An 18,871-nucleotide genomic window follows, 5' to 3' on the forward strand; every position below is an offset into this window, starting at 1 on the left:
TCTCCATGGTACCCGTTTGGGGATGCAAACATAAGGGTTATGATGATGATGTAGCCCATCGGAGGGATACATACAACTGACATGAAAGGGGAAATTATGATGGGGAATCAGCCCTCGATAGATAGACTATGCTGGATGCAATCTTGTATCAGCCAAAAAAAACACAAAAAACAAAAAAACAAAAAAACAAAAAAAAAAACCACCAGGAGCATGTTTTTGTTTTGTTTTGTTTTGTTTTGTTTTGTTTTGTTTTGTTTTCTGTCGGATACAAGATTTTGCAAAGTGGGCAGCATATGGGCATAGACCCTGCATATAAAAAAATCCGAAAAAGAGAAACCACTGCAGCAAAGGATTCGCATGTTGTGGTCTCCCCATGACGTTAGGAGGAAGGCTTGACCTAAGGTGAAGGAATGAGTCACCTCAGCAGCTTCCTCGAAGCTCTTAAGATGGCCTTTGGTTGGCTACTCTGTTTCCTCTGTCCTGTCATTGTTCAGTCTGATCAGATGAGGTCCCCTCTCTAGAGACTCTTAGAGAGCTGACGCCGAGCCTCGCTCCTGTTTCGTTCACTTCCGACCCAAATCTACGTGCTCTATCCTTACTGCACAAACCTGAGATGAAGTAGGTCAATCTACCACTTTAGAAGCTCCCACGCACTTGAAGACAGTTATACAGTCAGTTGCTACAAGAATAATCATTATTTGATTACTTTCCTCTGAGCCCTCCCACATATTTCCCTAGAAATGTGGCAATAGCTCTATCAGGATCATGGAAAAAAAAACATGTATGTATGTACTGAAATATATGTGTGTGTGTATATATATATATATATACAGATATATACATCTACATACTATACATATGTATGAATATAGTATGTGTCTCAGAAGTCTTAATGGAGTTTTAAGCTTTAATACTTTTACAAGTATATATGCTACGCAATTACAAAAGACATCACTGGAAAGTTTAATTACTTAGATTTAATTTTTTTAATCTTAATTTTTTTTTAAGTAAACTACACCACCGTGGGACTTGAACTCATGATCCCAAGGTCCCAAGTCACATGCTCTAACAAGTGAGCCAGTCAGGTGCCCCTAGTTATTTAGATCTTAAATACTCATTTAGATGTGTGATTATTCAAAACTTAATTGAAGCTTTTGATGCCATATTTGCCATCCTCAACTGAGGGACTGAAATAATAGAAATTTCAAATAAAACTTGTAAAGTTTGAATTTTTTATATTTTGGATATTACTTCTGCTCATAGATGACCTTAATAGCTTATGTATACATATTAATGAAGAAAATTGTCTGACCCAAGACTCTGATGGCTGTAATGTCTTCCAACTGAATTAAGGAGTTGTACGCCAAGAGGAGATCATCACGATCTTTTAATTAACACCTTTGATACTGAGGGATCAGCAAAACATGAATTATAATACATAACATTGCAGGAATAACTTTATATGCATGTGTGCATGAGACATCTAAGTGTGCACTGTTGGTTGGTATTAAAAGACTTTTCTTTATTGTATTTACCACTTCCCTTAAAATTAACTCTTCTGCCATTTTTGTACAAGGAAAATTCTCTCCTCCGTGATAGGGAGGGAAAAATAAACGTACTGCCTAAGTATTTCTTGCTTTAAGACAAGGACAACTACCAAGGAATTCAGTGAGATATAAACATTTAGGGTCTTTAAGTGAGTTGAGAAATCCCAGGAGTTAGTTAAATCAGTGACCAAAGGAAATCTTGAAAGACTAATGTGTCTGTTCCACCAAAATGACCGATCTTTTTGTTGTTGTTGTTGTTGGGCTGGGGAGGGAGTGAGATCCCAGATAAGCCATGTTGTAATGGACAAACTGCCACAATGAAATTCAGGCAGAAAAGGAACATAATTATTTACACAGAGAAAATGGCAGTGCATTAAAAGACATCTGCCATTTTGATCTGCCAACAGAGCATCTTCCATATTGAAGCAATTAAGAGGGAAAAAAATTCCATAGAAATCTATTTGGCTATCTTTAAATAACAAAGTAAAAAACCAGACACATATTTTGATGCTATCTGATACTGCTCATTAAAAAAAAAAAAAAGTTCTAAGCTTAGGAAAAAAAAAAAAGGTGAGGTGGGAGAGAAAAAAAGATGTTTGCTAATTGGTCTAATCTGGGTGAATCTGTTGTGGCTATCCTGATTTATTCAGCCAAACCTGCTTTTCATGCACATTTTTTGTTGTTGTTTTGGTTTGATTTTTGCATTTTTTAGTAGTTCAAACTAAACTCTGAATGCATCAGATATCAGAGCTCATCTGATCTTCAACTTGGCCCACCTTAGATAATACACTTGCCAAATTTCAAGGTCATCTCTGCCTGGATCCAAACCCTAGATGTCCGATTTAACTTTGTGGAATAATAGATAATGAATGGAAAGAAGAGGTGGGTTATGTGCTATTGACTCCTCAGAACATTCCAACATTATAAGGTGGGTGTTTTTTTCAGCCTGAAGCGTATATCATAACATAATCATTTCCCCCTAATCATAGTGGATCCCTGAAATTTCTGAGACACATCACATTTTCCCCCAGCCATTCTTTCATTTTAATCCTTGCATTTGGTCTACCCACTATTGTAAGTGCTGGGACATTGCCCCCACTGAGCTCATGTTCTAATGGGAGACAGACAGGGAAATGAGTATTTAAAATGCAAGAAAGGGAAAAATATGAAAAACTATGGCAGTGTCCCTTCCTTATAGAAAGGAGCACTCAAGATGGGATGGGGATAGCCTGCAAAGCTTTGCTTCAATGACTTCATTTATGGGGAGACCTGAAAGAGGAGAAATAGGCAGGAGGAGTCCATTCCTGGCAGAGCAAAGTATATCAGAACAGCTCATTTTCCCATGATTATGGAAGATAGAAAGAAGAGACTGTAATCAGGGAACTATGAAATTACCTAGTTTTTGATGGAAGTCACGCTGACACAAGATACAGAAGAAACATCAAAGGTGAAGAATGTCAAATGAAATAGGGAAGCTGCTTCACAATGTTGAAAGGGCTGCACTTTCAATTTGTTGACTTAAAATCCTAAGAGTATTTTTGCTAGTGTTAAAATAGGGGCTTATTGCAAGCTCCTAAAACTGTCCTCTCTTGCTCAAATGACTAAGCGGTGTTTCAATAGCTAAATAACCCCATGATCTGATTTGCCTCCAACTTTCTTATTGGAGAGCAAGCAACTCTGGGATTCTGGGAACCCAGGATGCGTTCCACTGTGCCCACCTTCCGTTGTTTTAGTGCCTTCCTCTCAAAACACCAGCTCAGTCTATGAGTTAGGACTGATGTAATAATTGGCAATTAAAAAAAATAAATGAAGCAGTAAAAGGATTAATTATGTGTCAAATATTTATGTTAAGATTGTTCCCCTTCTAGCGATAAAGAGTAAAACCAATCATTTAATCGCTAACCCTTGCTCTTCTGCTATATTTTATCAAATGATCACTGTTTGGAAGAAGAGGTTTGGAAATTAAAAATATGAGGTTCAATATTAGGATATTTCAATTTAATTACTTTAACAAATCATTAGGTTAAAGGACAAAATCATACTCTCCTCTGGTAAGAATTCAAAAATTATGACAAAAACTGAACATCCTTTTTTTTTTTTTTTAAAGTAAGTTCCATGCCTGGCCTGGAGCCCAACGTGGGACTTGAACTCATGACCCTAAGATCAAGACCTTAGTGAGATCAAGAGTTGGATGCTTAACCGACTGAGCCACATAGGTGCCCCTGAACATTTCTTTTTTAAAAAAATAAAATAATGATGGAAAGGAAATTTCCTAAAATACATACCCCACAACACAAATCTTAGTTTGAATATTACTACCAGTATTATGCTTAATGGTGAAACTTTAGAAACTCTTGACTAACACGTAAAACAAGAATGGCTATTATTATTGCTCTTATTTAACAATCTAGAAGTGCAAATATATGCAAATAGACAAAAAAAAAACCACCAAACGTTAAAAAAAAGACAAAGCAAAATATTATTATATAATTTTTATGTAGTTGTCTCAGAAAAATCCAGAAAAATTAGCTGAGGTGTTATATCACTTTAGAACAATGTACAATAATAAACAAATTAATTTAAAAAGCTATAGTTTATACTAAAAATATTCACTTAGGAAATATAATTTAAAAATCCACTTCACAACAGCATCCAAAATATAAGGTAGTTAGCCATCAGCTTAATAAGAAATACATAGAAGACAATTACAAAACCTTCCTGATGGCAATAAAAAGAGAACTGATTCAGTGGAAAGTCAGATCACACTTCTGGATGGAAAGAATATTTACAAAAATCCTCAGGAAGAGAAAATACATTTATAGTATGGTACTGGTTTTATCTAAAAAAAAAATTCCATGTGTAAGGGGACTCATGCCATTCAAAAATCTGCTTTGTTCAAGGGCCAACTGTACCATGTAATATAGATAACAATAAAGATACTGCTGTGAAGCAGGTGGGAATGACCCATTGTTTCTATTTTTTTTTTTAATTTTTATTTATTTATGATAGTCACAGAGAGAGAGAGAGAGGCAGAGACACAGGCAGAGGGAGAAGCAGGCTCCATGCACCGGGAGCCCGATGTGGGACTCGATCCCAGGTCTCCGGGATCGCGCCCTGGGCCAAAGGCAGGCGCCAAACCGCTGCACCACCCAGGGATCCCGACCCATTGTTTCTTAAATGATATTTAGCTAATGGCCAACAAATGGGAGCTACACAATTATTTCACATGGACAAATGGTTGAAACGGAAAACAGGATGTGTAAGAAAGAAAAAAAAATAGGTGAATATTGACATCAATTTTGGATGAGGAAAGCTTTGCTAAAGATAATATTAAACAGAGAAAAACTGGTACTCAAAGTACAAGGTCTATAATTATGAACACAGCACAATTAGAATCGAAAGGGCATTGCACCCCTGAGAAATTCTATGTAGTAGGTATGACAGGTCCAAGGTCAATAACATCCAAAGATGGAGAGACTTTACAAGTCAATTGCAAATTGATGAATATACAATTTAAAAATGGACAAAGATCATGAATAGCCAATTTACAAAAGAAAAAGAAAAGAAATGATCAATACTTATTTTTAAAGATCCTAGGTTTACTAATAATGAAAGTCATTGACATTATGGAATGTGATTATATTTCACTTCTCAATTTGCCAATGATTTTAAAGGAGTAATAATATCTAAGGTTGGCTTGAATGTGAGGAAATGAGTCCCGGACCTATTTTACTTATGGTATTATAAATATTTCTGGTAGTATACATATTTCTGATGGGCACTTAACTATCAAAGGCTTTGGATCCAATAATTCAACTCTAGAAATTTATCCAAAAATCCTAATTAGATATTTGACAAAAGAGCGTGCAAATAATGTACCTACACCATGGTCAACTGAGATCAGACACCTTTACAATAGAAGTTAGGAAGATATTCAGAAGAGAATGTTGATGTAAGCATACTGATGCCGGTAAATGTGTTTCACATATTATTAGCTGGGAAAAAATGGACATGGATCTCATGATTGCCTTTTATAAAGCTCATATATATGTGCATGCCAAAAAAAAAAAAAGTCTGGACAGAAATGAAAACGAGCAATGATTATTTCTGATTAGTCTTTTACCAAGTTATTATTTATAAAAGTATTTCTGCTTGTTTGTATTTTCTAACTTTCCTACAAAGAATATATGCTAATTATATAGTGCAAGAAAATCATGAAGTTCTTTGCAAATATAGATTATTACAATTATCGTGGCTGTGATTTAAATTGAACCTGAAGTACAGTGTGTCCGTCCCATTTCCCCTGGAACCTTAGATTGCATTGAACTTCAGATTTTTCCTCTTCTGATGATTATTATTTAACTATAAGGCAAACAAAGATTTTTTTTTAAAGAATTAACTAGAAAAGACATGAGCTTTATATTAATTGTGTAGAGTGTATACCTGATGGAACCCTCCAAGTACCCAAGCTTGTTCCTTATTTCACTGATAAGCAGTGTGGCCTTGGGCAAGTCTTTGAAGCTCCTGATGTCTCATACTCCTTTATCCAGGAGGTGGGGATGAAAGTATCCATGCCTAATCCCACGAGGAACTAAGCGGATTTGAGGAATTAAGTGAAACAATGGCCATGATAAAGTTTTATAAATTAATGAAGAGCTAGCTAGATGGGAAGGGTTTTTCTCAACATTTTTTTCTTTGCACTTTTCTCATCCATTACAGATTTCTTGTGTTTTTAGAGATGCCATAAGTCTGATATTTTCAAAGTAAATGCATCTCAAAACCAGGGCAGGTCAGCTCTTCTTCATCTGCCCGAACAGCATCATTTGTGATATTAACAGCCCAAGATGGACTTAAATGTTGAAGAGTCATCCAGTGTTCTACTCACCGGCTCCCTGCTGAGTCATCTGTGAAGCTTGGCTACAGAACGGAGTAAGGGAAAAATGAAATAAAAGACTTGGGTGTATTCAGATGGCTTCCCTCGTATTTCTAAAGACGTGTAATGCTTATGGTGAGTTTAGGCAAACACAATCCTGATTATTTACATGGCATAATGGAAGTAAACACTCAAGGAGAAAGAAACCTGATGCTTTTACTCAGCGTGATATAAACCATTATCTCATGTTTTCTATGGAAAACAGTCTCAGCCAAGAAATTTGGTAACTCAGTAGGCTATTAATAGGATGTGGAATGTGATTACTCCTTTTGGATTACTTCAATATGTAATTACTTCTAGGAGCTAGCAGAAAGAGACTCTATTAAATGATAATTATAGGACTGTATTTGCTTTAAGGTTTTGTAATAGCTCTAAACATGGGAGTTTTCATTAACTGTTTGCCATAGTTAATAAAGTCATTTTTCTTAAAAAGTAGCAATTCCCTGCAAAAGTGGTAGCTCTGCATAGGATTAGACTCTTACAGGGAAGAGCAGGGGAGACAGATTGTGTACTGGGCTGGCTCATCCATGGTAACAGAAGCTCTTTGAAAATATCGAGGGCTTTCCTGAGGTGTCGTGACAAAGTAAAATACTTCTAACTCCCCAGAGAATAATATGCTTTAGTATAATGTTTTCAGATGGTTAACAGCAGCTAAATATTATTGTACATATAAAAACAAGGAAGACAAGGCAGGTGATGGAGGCGACGTTGGTACAGTGAGAGAAACCTAGAAACACCTGCTGTGTCCGGAGGTGTCCAGCCATAAAACAGGAATGTTGCTGGGCATACGATCCAGGAGTTAGACCGCAAATGTAAGTTGGGGATTATAAGAAAACACAGAGATGAGTCTGACCATAAATATTTGAGTAAAAAGATCATAAAAGAGGGAGTGACAGACGGTGCATGTGAGAACAGCGGAGTTTTCCAGAGTCAATCACCTTACTATTGATAAAACTAAATGTATGCTGAAATATTTTGCTAAGAAGTAACTTCTTCGTCATAAAACTGGCAAACGCTTAGGCTTATGTCAGTGTAGCAATATATCAATCCGGGGTGGGATCCCAAAATAGTTTGAAAATTAAGAAAAATCCAAGAGTGGAGGCAGAGATTCTCGTCCTCCACTCCGAAGTGTACCACATCTTAGAAAGCACTATGAAAACACCGTATGCTACCTTCTTCAGGTTAGCTCAGGAAACACTTATTAAATGGCCACTACATGCCAGGGCCTCCCTGCTTTGGAGAAACGTTTCTTTATGAAAGGAAATTCCTATATTACACACACGCACCACTAGTGCTACTCCTCCTCCTCTATCTCAGGGCTGTGCAGAGTTATCTCTCAAAGGTGCTTGAGGCACTCACAGGTGCCCATCAACCAAAGCCAAGAAGTAAAAGACAAAACCCTAGATGAACTATAAAATTAAAGCACTTTACGTACTATTTCTATTTCAAAATGATAGGAATTATTTACTAAGTGAAGGGCAGGTTGTTTCATAGGGTTGCTTGAAAACACAGGTCTCTCGTGCCACTACCTTCACACCCAGGCTCTCAAGAGCATATCCACTGCGAAGAGCAAGGCATCTGCAGAGAAAAATCTGTCGTGGCACCTAGGACATTTTATCCTACAGTCTCCTTTGATATGTGCTTGATTTAAAAAGGCCATCATTAAATGTTCAAATCAGCTTCAGAACTAATAATAAAGTATGTTAGATCATATACCCTCAAATCCAAGCAGCGTGGGGAACTCCTGGGCTTTAATAATCAACCGCGTAGGGCCAGTGGTTACGTTAGGGCTGTAGCCTCTAGCCTCTGAGAGCCTGGATTTATTTATTTATTTATTTATTTATTTATTTATTTATTTATTTATTTATTTTTTTTGAGAGCCTGGATTTAAAGCCACGGTCTGACTCCTATGTGGCTGATTGACTCTGAACAAGTTACCTGATGATTCTGTGCCCCATCTTCCTCATCTTCAAATGGGAAGGATAATAACCACCCTGACCTACAGTGTGCCAAGAGAATGAAATCAGAGACTGGGGGAAGGGTCTGGGCCTGGTGTCTGGAGCGTAGCTGCTGGGATTTATAATACTGATGATAGTGATGACAGTGATGGGGAAGCGACAGTACATATTAGGTTAACTTGAGCTCCTCGAAGGCTGATCTCAGTCACTGGGAAAGCAATCAATCCATAACCCAGCGCAAAGCGAATGTGTGGCTACCGAAAGCGTATGTAGTGAGGACGACCACCTTTTATTCTTATGTCAAATGATGGCATTTGTCTCCCCGTTATCCACAGACCTGCCTTGTCACAGGCTCATAGGAACAGCCGCAGACCAAAATAGCCTGGCCAGAAGTCAAGAAACTTATTTTTTGGTCCTGGCTTGCTCCCAGCTTTGTCAAGGGACTCTATCAGCTTGGTCCTATTCAACAAGAACAACTACTTCGAACGATTTGTAAGTCTAGAACCTCTCGGATGAAATGAGAAGCAGGAGTGACATCAGATTTCGCCCTATTTCTGGTGGCCAAATAATGCTTTGTTCACACCCTTCAGGCAATAATTCTGCAACCACCTTTAGGTTTCAAGCTCTGTACCCAACCACACCGCATTAAAACCGGGCTTGGAAGGGAAGGCCAGCTGAAAGACTACATTGCCTTACAAAGTTGAACTAATCTCTTTTAATGCTTTACTTGATATCAATATTCATAGAGCCATGCTTCCCCCCAAGGGTTTATCAACCTCTTAAAAAAAAGATAAATGAAGTTGTTTGCATATTGACCCCGTAAGCTTCCCCACATGGTTTCCCCATTGCTTCATGAATATCAAAGCCAACAAAAAGAGTAAAATAAAATTAGAATCACTTATTCATATGCACCAAGTGAGCCCACACGGCTCAAAATAAAGGTGGCATTATTATTTCTTGTTTGTTCTTCAACAGAGAGGCATTATTAAGATTAGGGAAAACACTTGTGCTCTGCAATATAAAAGCCATTCATCCGCCCGTTTCTACTTCTCTGAATGCATAGGAACCTTGGTACGAACCTCTGTTGTCTCTGACTGTGAAATTTGGATTGTGAATGATTTCAGGGGGTAGACTGAAGATAAATCTTGGTCCATTGGCTGTGTCATCCTTGTCATCTGCACTAATTGTGACAATTGGCTGAAAGAGAAAGGTGGCCCATAAATAAATCATGCTGACATTGGCACATCATTTATTCAAAACTTCCTGGCCAGCTAAGAAGGCTGGGTTTAACAAAAGGACATAGTTACATTAAAGTAGGGCTCTGAAAGCCTCTTGGGCAGTGGGAAGTATCTCTAGATGAAGCTCTCAAGACTAAACTCTGCTTCCAAATGCCCTGTTTGCAGCCAGGGAAGGAGAAAGCATCATTACCTGGTTAGAAAGTGGCTTGGTCTGATCACTCTCACAGATGAAGCCTTCATAAGGGGCAGCAAACTTGGGAGCGTTATCATTGACATCAAGGACCCTGATGGCCACCGGGACTTTGGCTTCCTGATGCCTATTGTCTGAAAGAAGAGAATTCAGATAGTAAATACAAGCCCTCTGTGACATTCGAGTGTGTGATCGAGTTTGAGAACCGCTGGTCTTTAGGTAAACAAGCACCCCCAAATCTTGGCTCTAACGGTTCTACTACTCTGGGTTTAAACGATACTGTGTGGAGGGATAAAGTGGGGGATCCTTCAGTGATGGCTGTGAGCTTCAAGCTGCTGAGGGCTATCAGCTCCCTTGCCAAGACTATTCCCCAGGTCGGCAAAAAAAAAAAAAAAAAAAAAAAAGAAAGAAAGAAAGAAAGAAAGAAAGAAAGAAAATATCTCTGTGTGTTTCTATGTCTTCTTCGATTGATGACCAAGAATAAATTTTAAAGTTTGAAAAAATATGCTTAAGACTAAAAAATATATACTATCTCAGCTGTCTGCCATTTTCCAAAATATCTATAGAGTCTGATGGAATAAAATTTGGGAAGATAGAACCAAAACCCTTAGGGGAGGGACTCCTGGGTGGCTCAGCGGTTGGGCACCTGCCCCTGGCTCAGGGTCCTGGGATAGAGTCTCACGTTGGGCTCCCTTTGAGGAGTCTGCTTCTCCTTCTGCCTGTGTCTCTGCCCACCTCCCCCGTCTCTCTCTGTGTCTCTCATGAATAAATAAATAAATCTTAAAAAAAACAACAACAGCCCTTAGGAGAATACTTACGGATTTCTGCTGCAAAAACGGATATGTTGAGCCAGGCGGTTTCCTCTCTGTCCAAAGGTTTCGTGGTTTTAATAAAACCGTCTTCTGGATTAATAGTGAAAAACCTGTCGAGGTCAGTATGACGATCGATTGAATACCTAAGCAGAATGCAAATGAGGCAATTAGACAGAGACATTTTGAGCAGCTTAATATTTGAATATTTTCTCCATGCTATGTTTAAAACAACTTTTTCAATGAATTGCTTGAACTAGGTTTCCTTTTTAATCAAATTTACTTTTTAAACTTCCTACATGAATCTTTTATAGAAACTATTTTGCCACATTGGGATTCTTTATTCAGTACAATGAATGAAAGAGCTGTTTAGCATATATTTGATTGAGAAGCATAATGGCATGTTGCATATTTCTTCATATTTACTACAATCACCCACCATTTGAATATTTATGAAACTGCCTTTGGGAAGTGGGATTGCCTTGCTCCCAAACTACTCAGAAAGTCACAAATGTATCAAACCTTTATCAGATTTTTGCATATTAAATATCAAATAGTTTCAAGTTTATCTAAACTTATCATCAAGGATCATTTATGGTCCTAAAAAATCAGTTTTCTCCTTATTTAAAGAAAAATGCCAACTCTATTTAGAATGGATTTGTTTAGTTTATTTATTTGGTTTTAGGGATTCCCAGGTAGCTTGGTTCTGAATTCCACCGTGAAATACGCAAAGCAGGCTTGGTGATTATTTGTAGAACAAACTCCCCACACTACCATGATGGGCTGTGCCTAATAGCATGGCTGGAAGGTTTCAGCTACTCCTGCCCACTAGAAAATTTGCTTTTTTTCTAACAAAAGACAAAATAATTTCCAGAATATTACTGGACTGTGTTTATGCCAAAGTGTAGGAGGCGAAGGGACAAGAAGGGCCTATATTGAGGTGTAGTACTTGCCCAGGACACCCAGAGTTCTAAGTACTGGAGGGCTGACTTTAAGAAGTCTGTTGAATTCCAAAGCCCCTTTCCTTTGCATTCTGTCATCCTACCTCCAAAATGAAGAGAAAAGGTGATTGGGTTAACTCTGGGAGTCATCCTGGGCTTCATAACTGGGTGGCTTACTGCTCTTGGAGGGCTAAGCAGCACTTTCCTAAAGTTCACAGAATACATAAGTCTGAAGGCGTTCATCAAGGGTAATAAAACCCAAAATACGTTAAAGGTGACAAAGGCCATGGATGGCATAGAATGTACCCTCTTCAATGCACAAATGATGGGATTTGCTAATGGCCAATCATCTAGTTTCTGGGGAAGCCAACACTAGAATCCAGATCTTCCAATTCTAGATCATGTTTCCAGAGGGGTCCCCCACAAGGAGCAGCACTTCACAGGATAAAAGACAAGAGCTCATCCTTTGAAGCTCCCTGCGGGGATGGAATGATGAATCCCCTGCCCCCTGTCAGGAAACTGAAAAACCATTTACACCTCCCAAATGTCGGGAGAGGCTCAGTTAACACAGCCTTCCGCAGATAGCTCTCTGTGAAAAGGAGGCAAAAATAAGAGACTGTCTCTTTCCCCTGCCACCAGGGAGTTAACTATCTAGTTGACATGACAAGACACACTCACGGGGAGAGAGATAATTAACAATTCAAAGTGTTATTCTCTAGAAACAAAGGGCGTGCATGCATTTTGAGTTTGTAAAGTCCTAGATGCAAGTTTATGCTCCAGCACTTGTAAGCCCCGTGATACTGGAAAAGCCTCTTAAGTGCTTTGAATCTCAGCCTCCTTATCTTTTAAACTGGAATATTAGTGTACCTAACTTTTGGCTTATCAGTAGGAATTACAGGAAATTACACATTAAGATATATAACCTAGCGCCTCGCATACTGTAAACAGTGCGACAGAGAGTTGCTCTTCTTGTTGCTGCTGTCACACTGTGTGGATGGATCATGGCAGCTCTCAAATGTCAGTCTACAGAGTATGACCTGCATCCCGCCGCCAGCGAAAAATCATAGAAGGTTTTCGATTAGAGGAACAAAGAAATGGAATCGGACTATTGCGATGATTAATACAGTAGGAGGGACAAGATGGTCTAAGCAAGAGAGAGTGGAGGAAGGCCAGAGAAATGGTTAGGATCTGAATGAGGCGACGGGTACCGGAGGGGGGATAGGAGAGAGAGAGAGGGGATGCAAGGCTGTGTGGCGAAGAGAGCACCAGTGGGACGCAGTTGATATTGGGGAGGCTGGGGGAGTCCTGGAGAGTTCCTCGGCTGGGTGTCAGAAAAGGAGACATTGAGAAACACAAAAACAAAACCAGCTTAGCAAGCAGAAGAGGTTAGACTCCCCTGGCGACATGCTGCCGTGCTCGGAGAGTAACAAGCCAGGCCTACCTCGGGTTTCACAGATTCAAGGTGAAGTAGGTAGGATGTACTTTTTTTTGAAAAGTGTGTCACGATAAGTATGAGCTCAAAAATAAGTCTAAATGAATGAATGAGCCAGTAAAGGAGAAAGCAAGTGTGAAAATTCACAGCAGACCGCAGAATAGGTACAGAGTAGAATTAGGGAGAAAGATCAGCCTTGAGGCAGAAAATAAATCTGGAGCATTAATTCAATCATGCGATGGGTAGGAATGCTGTAGATGAGGGGACGGAGAGAGAGAAAGGTGCAAATCAGAAGGACGTGTCTCAGGGACTCCCCACGGTCAGGCCAGGGATCTGGTGAAGACCCCAGCGTGGTCCTGTCCGACGCACGAACAGATTATTGCCAAGGTAGCTAAGAAGAGAGATACCTCCAAAAGCCAAGAGTGAACAGAAGTGTGTTGAACGCTACAGAATCTGAGAAGAAAGATCTGCAGAATTTCCGCAAGCTAAGAGTCTGGTTGACACTGTCATGTCCTACCCAGGTGTCCGAGGGCATGAATTCCTATACAGGTGAAGATCAACAATCAGGGAATTAGGTAGTGAGGACAGGAGGGCAGGAGGCAGACTGCGTAAGAAGCTTTCAATGCTCTGTAATTTGTTTGGGGAACAGAGACGGAGCGGGTAAGGGGGGTGGTGTTCAAGAGCCATTCTGAGCATCTTTGGATAATTATAGACACAGAAATTGCCGACACACACAGAACAGCTACCAGTGAAAACATGACCCAAATAACCAATCGCAGATGCGGATCCTGGAGACATGAGGCACAGAGGAAATGAGCAGTTGTTCTGAGAGTTTTTACGTCATCTCTCTTCCAGAACGTTGCTACGGCACCTCGATACTCTCAGGCCAAAGCTAACTCATTTAAAATCTACACCATGGCCATTTTGGAGTCATTTAAAGGTGTCGGTACACCACTCCTCAGTCATCATGCCACGTATCTTCCTGCCTAGAGAGAACACCACCCTCAAACCCTCTTGGGAACTCGGTTTGGTGGTAGCGGTTAGGGTAGAGCAAGAAACTCAGAATGGACTGAAGACAGATCTGGACTAAAGTCCAGCCCTCCAGATTCAACTGCCAGGCGCCTTTGAAGAATGCACCCCCCTCCCCCACCCCAGGCTCAGTACTTCCAGTTCCATCCTAAAGCAGTCATGGCTTCAAAGGGTGTCTGAGGATTAATTTAAATAACGTAGACAACACCTTGTCTGGGGCTAAGCAGATGCCCACTAGAGGCCAATTCTCTTCCTTTCTCCCCAAAGAGAGACAACGTTCAAGGGTTGAAAGGCAAAAAAAACAACCTTCTCATTCAGGCCTTCCTCCTGCGTTTCCTTTGGTGTCAACAGAAAAACTCCACTGTTCTTGGCAAACATTTTTTCATGCTCAGATTTGTCTACTCTTTTCCCCAGCTCTACCGAGGTATGATTGACAGATAATAAAAAGTCTATATATAATGTGTGCAATAGGGTGTTTTGATATAAATATTCTTTGTGTAATGATTACCGTGGTCAAGCTGATTAATAGGTTCATCGCCTCTCACGGTTATCATTTCCTGTGTGTGTGGTGAGAACACTTAAGATGGACCGTCTTAGCAAATTGCAAGTATACAATACATTTTTAAATAGGATTATCAGGCTGTACATTAGATCTCTGGAACTTACTCATTTTATGAATGAAAGTCATACCCAAAGACCAATATCTCCTCATGTTTCCACCCCTTAGTGGCAATTACCTTGGTAACCACCATTCTGCTTTCTGTTTCTCAAAGTTCGAATTTTTAAGATTCCACACTTAAGTAGTATCATGCTATGTTTGTCTTTCTGTGTGTCTGATGTATTTCTTTTAGCAGAATGACTTCCAAATTCATCCAAATCATCATAAATGATAGGATTCCCTTGTCCTTTTAAAGCCTAATTTATATATATATATATATATATATATATATATATATATATATATATAAAATATATATATACACACACACGTACACACACATATATATCACATCTTCTTGATCCATTTATCCACTGATGGAGACTTAGGTTGTTTCCATGTCTTGGCTATTGAGACTAATGCAGCAGTGAACAAGGAGTGCAGGTTTCTCTTCAAGATAGAGCCATTATGAAAAACGGGAGAGCAGTTCCTTAAAATGCAGCTGGTGGCTGAACTGTTCCTGTGGCTGTAGCTTATCTACCCTGGAACCAGACAGACCGTCCTAGGCCCTTTTTGAGTGTGCCGGGGACAACACATAGGGAGTCACCGAGATTTTGTGTGGTGAGCGCTGTGAGGTGGAAGCTGCATCGGATCCATCGGTAGGGTGTCTTGGAAAAATTTCTAGAAAAGGTGACACCCAAGGGGTGGTGGGAAAATGAGTGTCATGTGCAAGTGTGAAAGAAGGGGGAGCAGGGCTCCCAAGCGGAGGAGGAACATGCAAAGGTCAGGAATCAGGAGAGAGTAGGTGAGGCTTCAAAGAATAGGAGGTGGAGCAGGTTAGCTGCAGCTCGGAGTCTGAGGCTAGAGGAAAATAGACCAAAAAGGGAAGAGATGAGCAGCGCACAGCAGGAATCAGGGTGGAGAGGCTTCGAGAGCCTTATACTAAATAAGAGAGTTGGGATTATTCTGGAGGGAGCTGCAAGGGGGAATGACTTGATCACTGATAACGGAAGTCTGAAGTCTCACATGATGTTTGGAAGTAGAGTTAAAAATGCTCAGTCTGGCTATAGGACAAGAGAAAGGTGGGGGAGAAACACCAGAAGGAGGCAGAGGAAGAAGTCCAGGCGAGAAAGGAATCAGTGTGGGGCGCCTGCGGGGCTCAGTCCCTTAAGCCTCTGACTCTTGATTTGGGTTCAGGTCGTGATCTCCGGGTTGTGAGACCGAGCCCTGAGTCGGGCTCCATGCTCAGCACAGAGTCTGCTTGTCCCTCTCCCTCTGCTCCTCCCCTGCTCTCTCTCTTACTCTTTCTCAAATAAATAAATAAAATCTTAAAAAAAAAAAGGCATCAGTGGAAGGGCCACGGACAAATAAACCCCTGCTAGACTCCAAGGCAGGTGCAGGTGTCAGTTAGCCGCGCACTTCTGGCCCCATCCCCATCCTCGGCGTCCTTCTCCGGCTGTCTTCCTCCCTTTCTCCTCTCCCTCCTCTTCCTCAGTGCCTCAGGTGTGGGGGCGCAGGGTTCTGAACCACTTTTCTAGCTAGCTTTATTAAGTCACAAAGATACATTCACAATCGTGAAAGCAGCCTACAATTGTACGGCCCTTTGTTATCTCTTCAAAGTGCTCAGCTGCCATCGGATAGACAGAGCGAGTCTCCTAGCTCCCTGTTCCCTGGCTGTGTCGTCCTGGCCGAGTCACGTTGCACCCCCCCCCACCCCAGACACCATTTCCCCTCAATTGACATGACAATAATTCCTATAAAATAAAGTTGAAAGGATACATTAGATCATGCATCTAACGCAAGTAATAGGGTCCCTGGAGCCTAGAAGGGTGTTCAATACATTGTAATCATGATGACTACCTCAGGTCCTTACTCCTGCCTCCCCACAGTTCCCTGAGGCAGGCCCCACTGAGAGTGGCATCACCTAGTACACACGGGCCAGTCTGCGGCGGACAGAAAGTAGGTGGGCTGGACAAGCCTATCCAAAAAGTTAGTGGCAGAGAGCAAGGAAAACCCAGGTCTTCTAAAGCTTAGTCTCGTGTACACTGCCTTGATCCTGATCGTCTTGGGCCCTTTCTGAAACCGAAGGATGTGCTTCCCTCAGGGCTTTCCTAAAACCTCTTGCCTCTAAGATTCCTCATCCAGGCATTTACATAAATGCCTGTACCTTATGGGGCTGTTGGCAGCATCAGGGTCTTTGGCATGCACTCTCCCAACCACAGTGCCAGCGGCTGCATTTTCTTGGACTTCATGGATGTAACTCGGAGCCAAGAACATGGGGGGCTCATCAGCGTCTTCCACTGCAATCTTCACCGTCACAGTGTCCTTGAAAGGCCCGTTGCTGATGAACTTCGGGTCAATGTGCACGTTGGCCGCCTCTACCTTCAAGCTGTATGCTCTTTTGGTTTCAAAATCTACGGGCTGACAAGAGAGAAGAGAAGATTGACAACCAATTCCTTGAAAGAGTCGTGAGGAGAAAGACCGGATTGTTTTACAGGGCAGAGTGAATAGCTCCTCAAAGGGAGAAAATCGGGGTCTATTCAATATCCAATTACCTGAGCCATTCGGTCAGAAAATCAGACAAATCAATTGCTGAAATGTGGACTGTGCTCCGTGGGTAATTCAGGAGCACAACAGACACGGAAGGATCACATCATCGAAAATGAACTTCATTCTATAATAACAACACTAAGGCTGTCCAGATCACTCCCTAAAATCATCCAAGGCGAGGAATTAAAACACTACAAAAGTAACCGTTGTGGCCCATTCTGTAAACTACCAAAAATCTTGGTAATAAAAACACCCACTGAATTTCAGCACAAGTATGTCTTGTTAAGGGACTGTTCTCGTTCACACGCGCACACACACACACACACACACACACACACAGTTGGCTTAATCATGTTGACAGCCTAATTTTTGGTTTTCTGACCATGCAGCGTTTCCCAAAGTCTGGGACCCTTACCAACATGGCCCTTAAGATGACTTCAGGGACGTTATGGGTGATTTTGGTGGATGGATTTGTTGAATGACATTAACTTACTTATGGAGTTACTTATTGACACTCGTATTCCTTTTCTAATTCTTCCGTTACCAAACACACCAAGGATACCTCAATATACCTCAGGATAGTGCTAGTTTTTAACACATATGATGTTTCCTAATCTCCTTTTGAGAGACTGTGATATGAATGTCTCGCTAGAATGTAATGACGTCATGCTGTTTTGTTTGCATCCACCTCTAGGTTACCCTCCATTTATGGCAAGTGATAAAGGCCACTGAGAATAAGGCTTCCCTGTTAAAAGAATGCACATATGTTTAAAAGAAGCCCACTTAAAGAATAAAAATATCAACAGTAGAGATTTTATGCAGATTCAAAAAAAAATTGAGGAGTTAGTATTTGAATGACTGGAGTTATTGAGAAATTGATGGGAAACACTCCGTGTTTCTGAATGAGCGAATCAATCAGCAAAAGGTGAAAAGTACAGCTGTGGCAGAGAAACAAGCCCTGATGCCTAGGAAACAGAACTTTCTAATTAGCACTCTGGATGATGCTGAACTACCAAATGTTTGGAAAGAGTTGGGTCTTTTAAGGTTAGCATCTGCCTGCCATGCTGTTGTCAACCGCCTGGCAAACGCTTATTGTGAATGGGCATATAATCATAGGGTTTAGTCCTGACCTAATTCTACAAAGCTCAAAATTCAGGATGATTCCAGTTTTGGGGAGGAGAAACACATTCAAAGTTTTTCCATCATCTTCCCAATCCTATCACCCCAGATTCAGGGAACACTGCTCTTCCTGAAGGAAAATCAGACCCTGGTGATCCACCCTTCTGGAACTCAACAGCTTCTTTGTCCTTCTCTGGGTTACTGAGCAGCAGAAAGGAATGTTTATGGATGGGCTACAGGTATGAGATTGCTGCGATTTGTCAAAAATCTCTGCCATTATTACACAAAATAGAGAACTGCAATATTAGAGTTCTGAGACCAGGTAAGGAGAAGCATTCTAACCTCAGGTAAGCCTGTTGATGCTCTCAACCTCCGTTTAGGCAAACGGCTTGGGGCTCAGAGTCCAGAGCCATGGCCCCAATGGACAGCACTGTTCACGTTGAGGCTAGTATAGTCACCCTGCGGTC

General features: G+C 40.7%; 1 protein-coding gene across 6 annotated transcripts in view; it reads right to left on the reverse strand.

The window, feature by feature from the left end:
• CDH11 (cadherin 11) overlaps nucleotides 1–18,871 on the reverse strand; it is a 149,162-nt gene that overhangs the window by 8,574 nt on the left and 121,717 nt on the right. For 4 of the 6 annotated variants that reach the window (XM_072813966.1, XM_072813970.1, XM_072813977.1 and 1 more), the window contains 4 exons: nucleotides 16,903–17,156; nucleotides 10,685–10,821; nucleotides 9,867–10,000; nucleotides 9,518–9,635 (listed from right to left, as the gene is read on the reverse strand). In XM_072813966.1, coding sequence (XP_072670067.1) covers nucleotides 9,518–9,635; nucleotides 9,867–10,000; nucleotides 10,685–10,821; nucleotides 16,903–17,156 — 643 coding nt within the window. Of the gene's footprint in view, nucleotides 1–9,517; nucleotides 9,636–9,866; nucleotides 10,001–10,684; nucleotides 10,822–12,539; nucleotides 12,675–16,902; nucleotides 17,157–18,871 lie in introns of those variants that run through there. The other 2 variants (XM_072813986.1, XM_072813994.1) reach the window with 2 other exon arrangements.

Source organism: Canis lupus, chromosome 3 (assembly GCF_048164855.1).
Source record: "Canis lupus baileyi chromosome 3, mCanLup2.hap1, whole genome shotgun sequence".
Taxonomy (NCBI): Eukaryota; Metazoa; Chordata; class Mammalia; order Carnivora; family Canidae; genus Canis; species Canis lupus.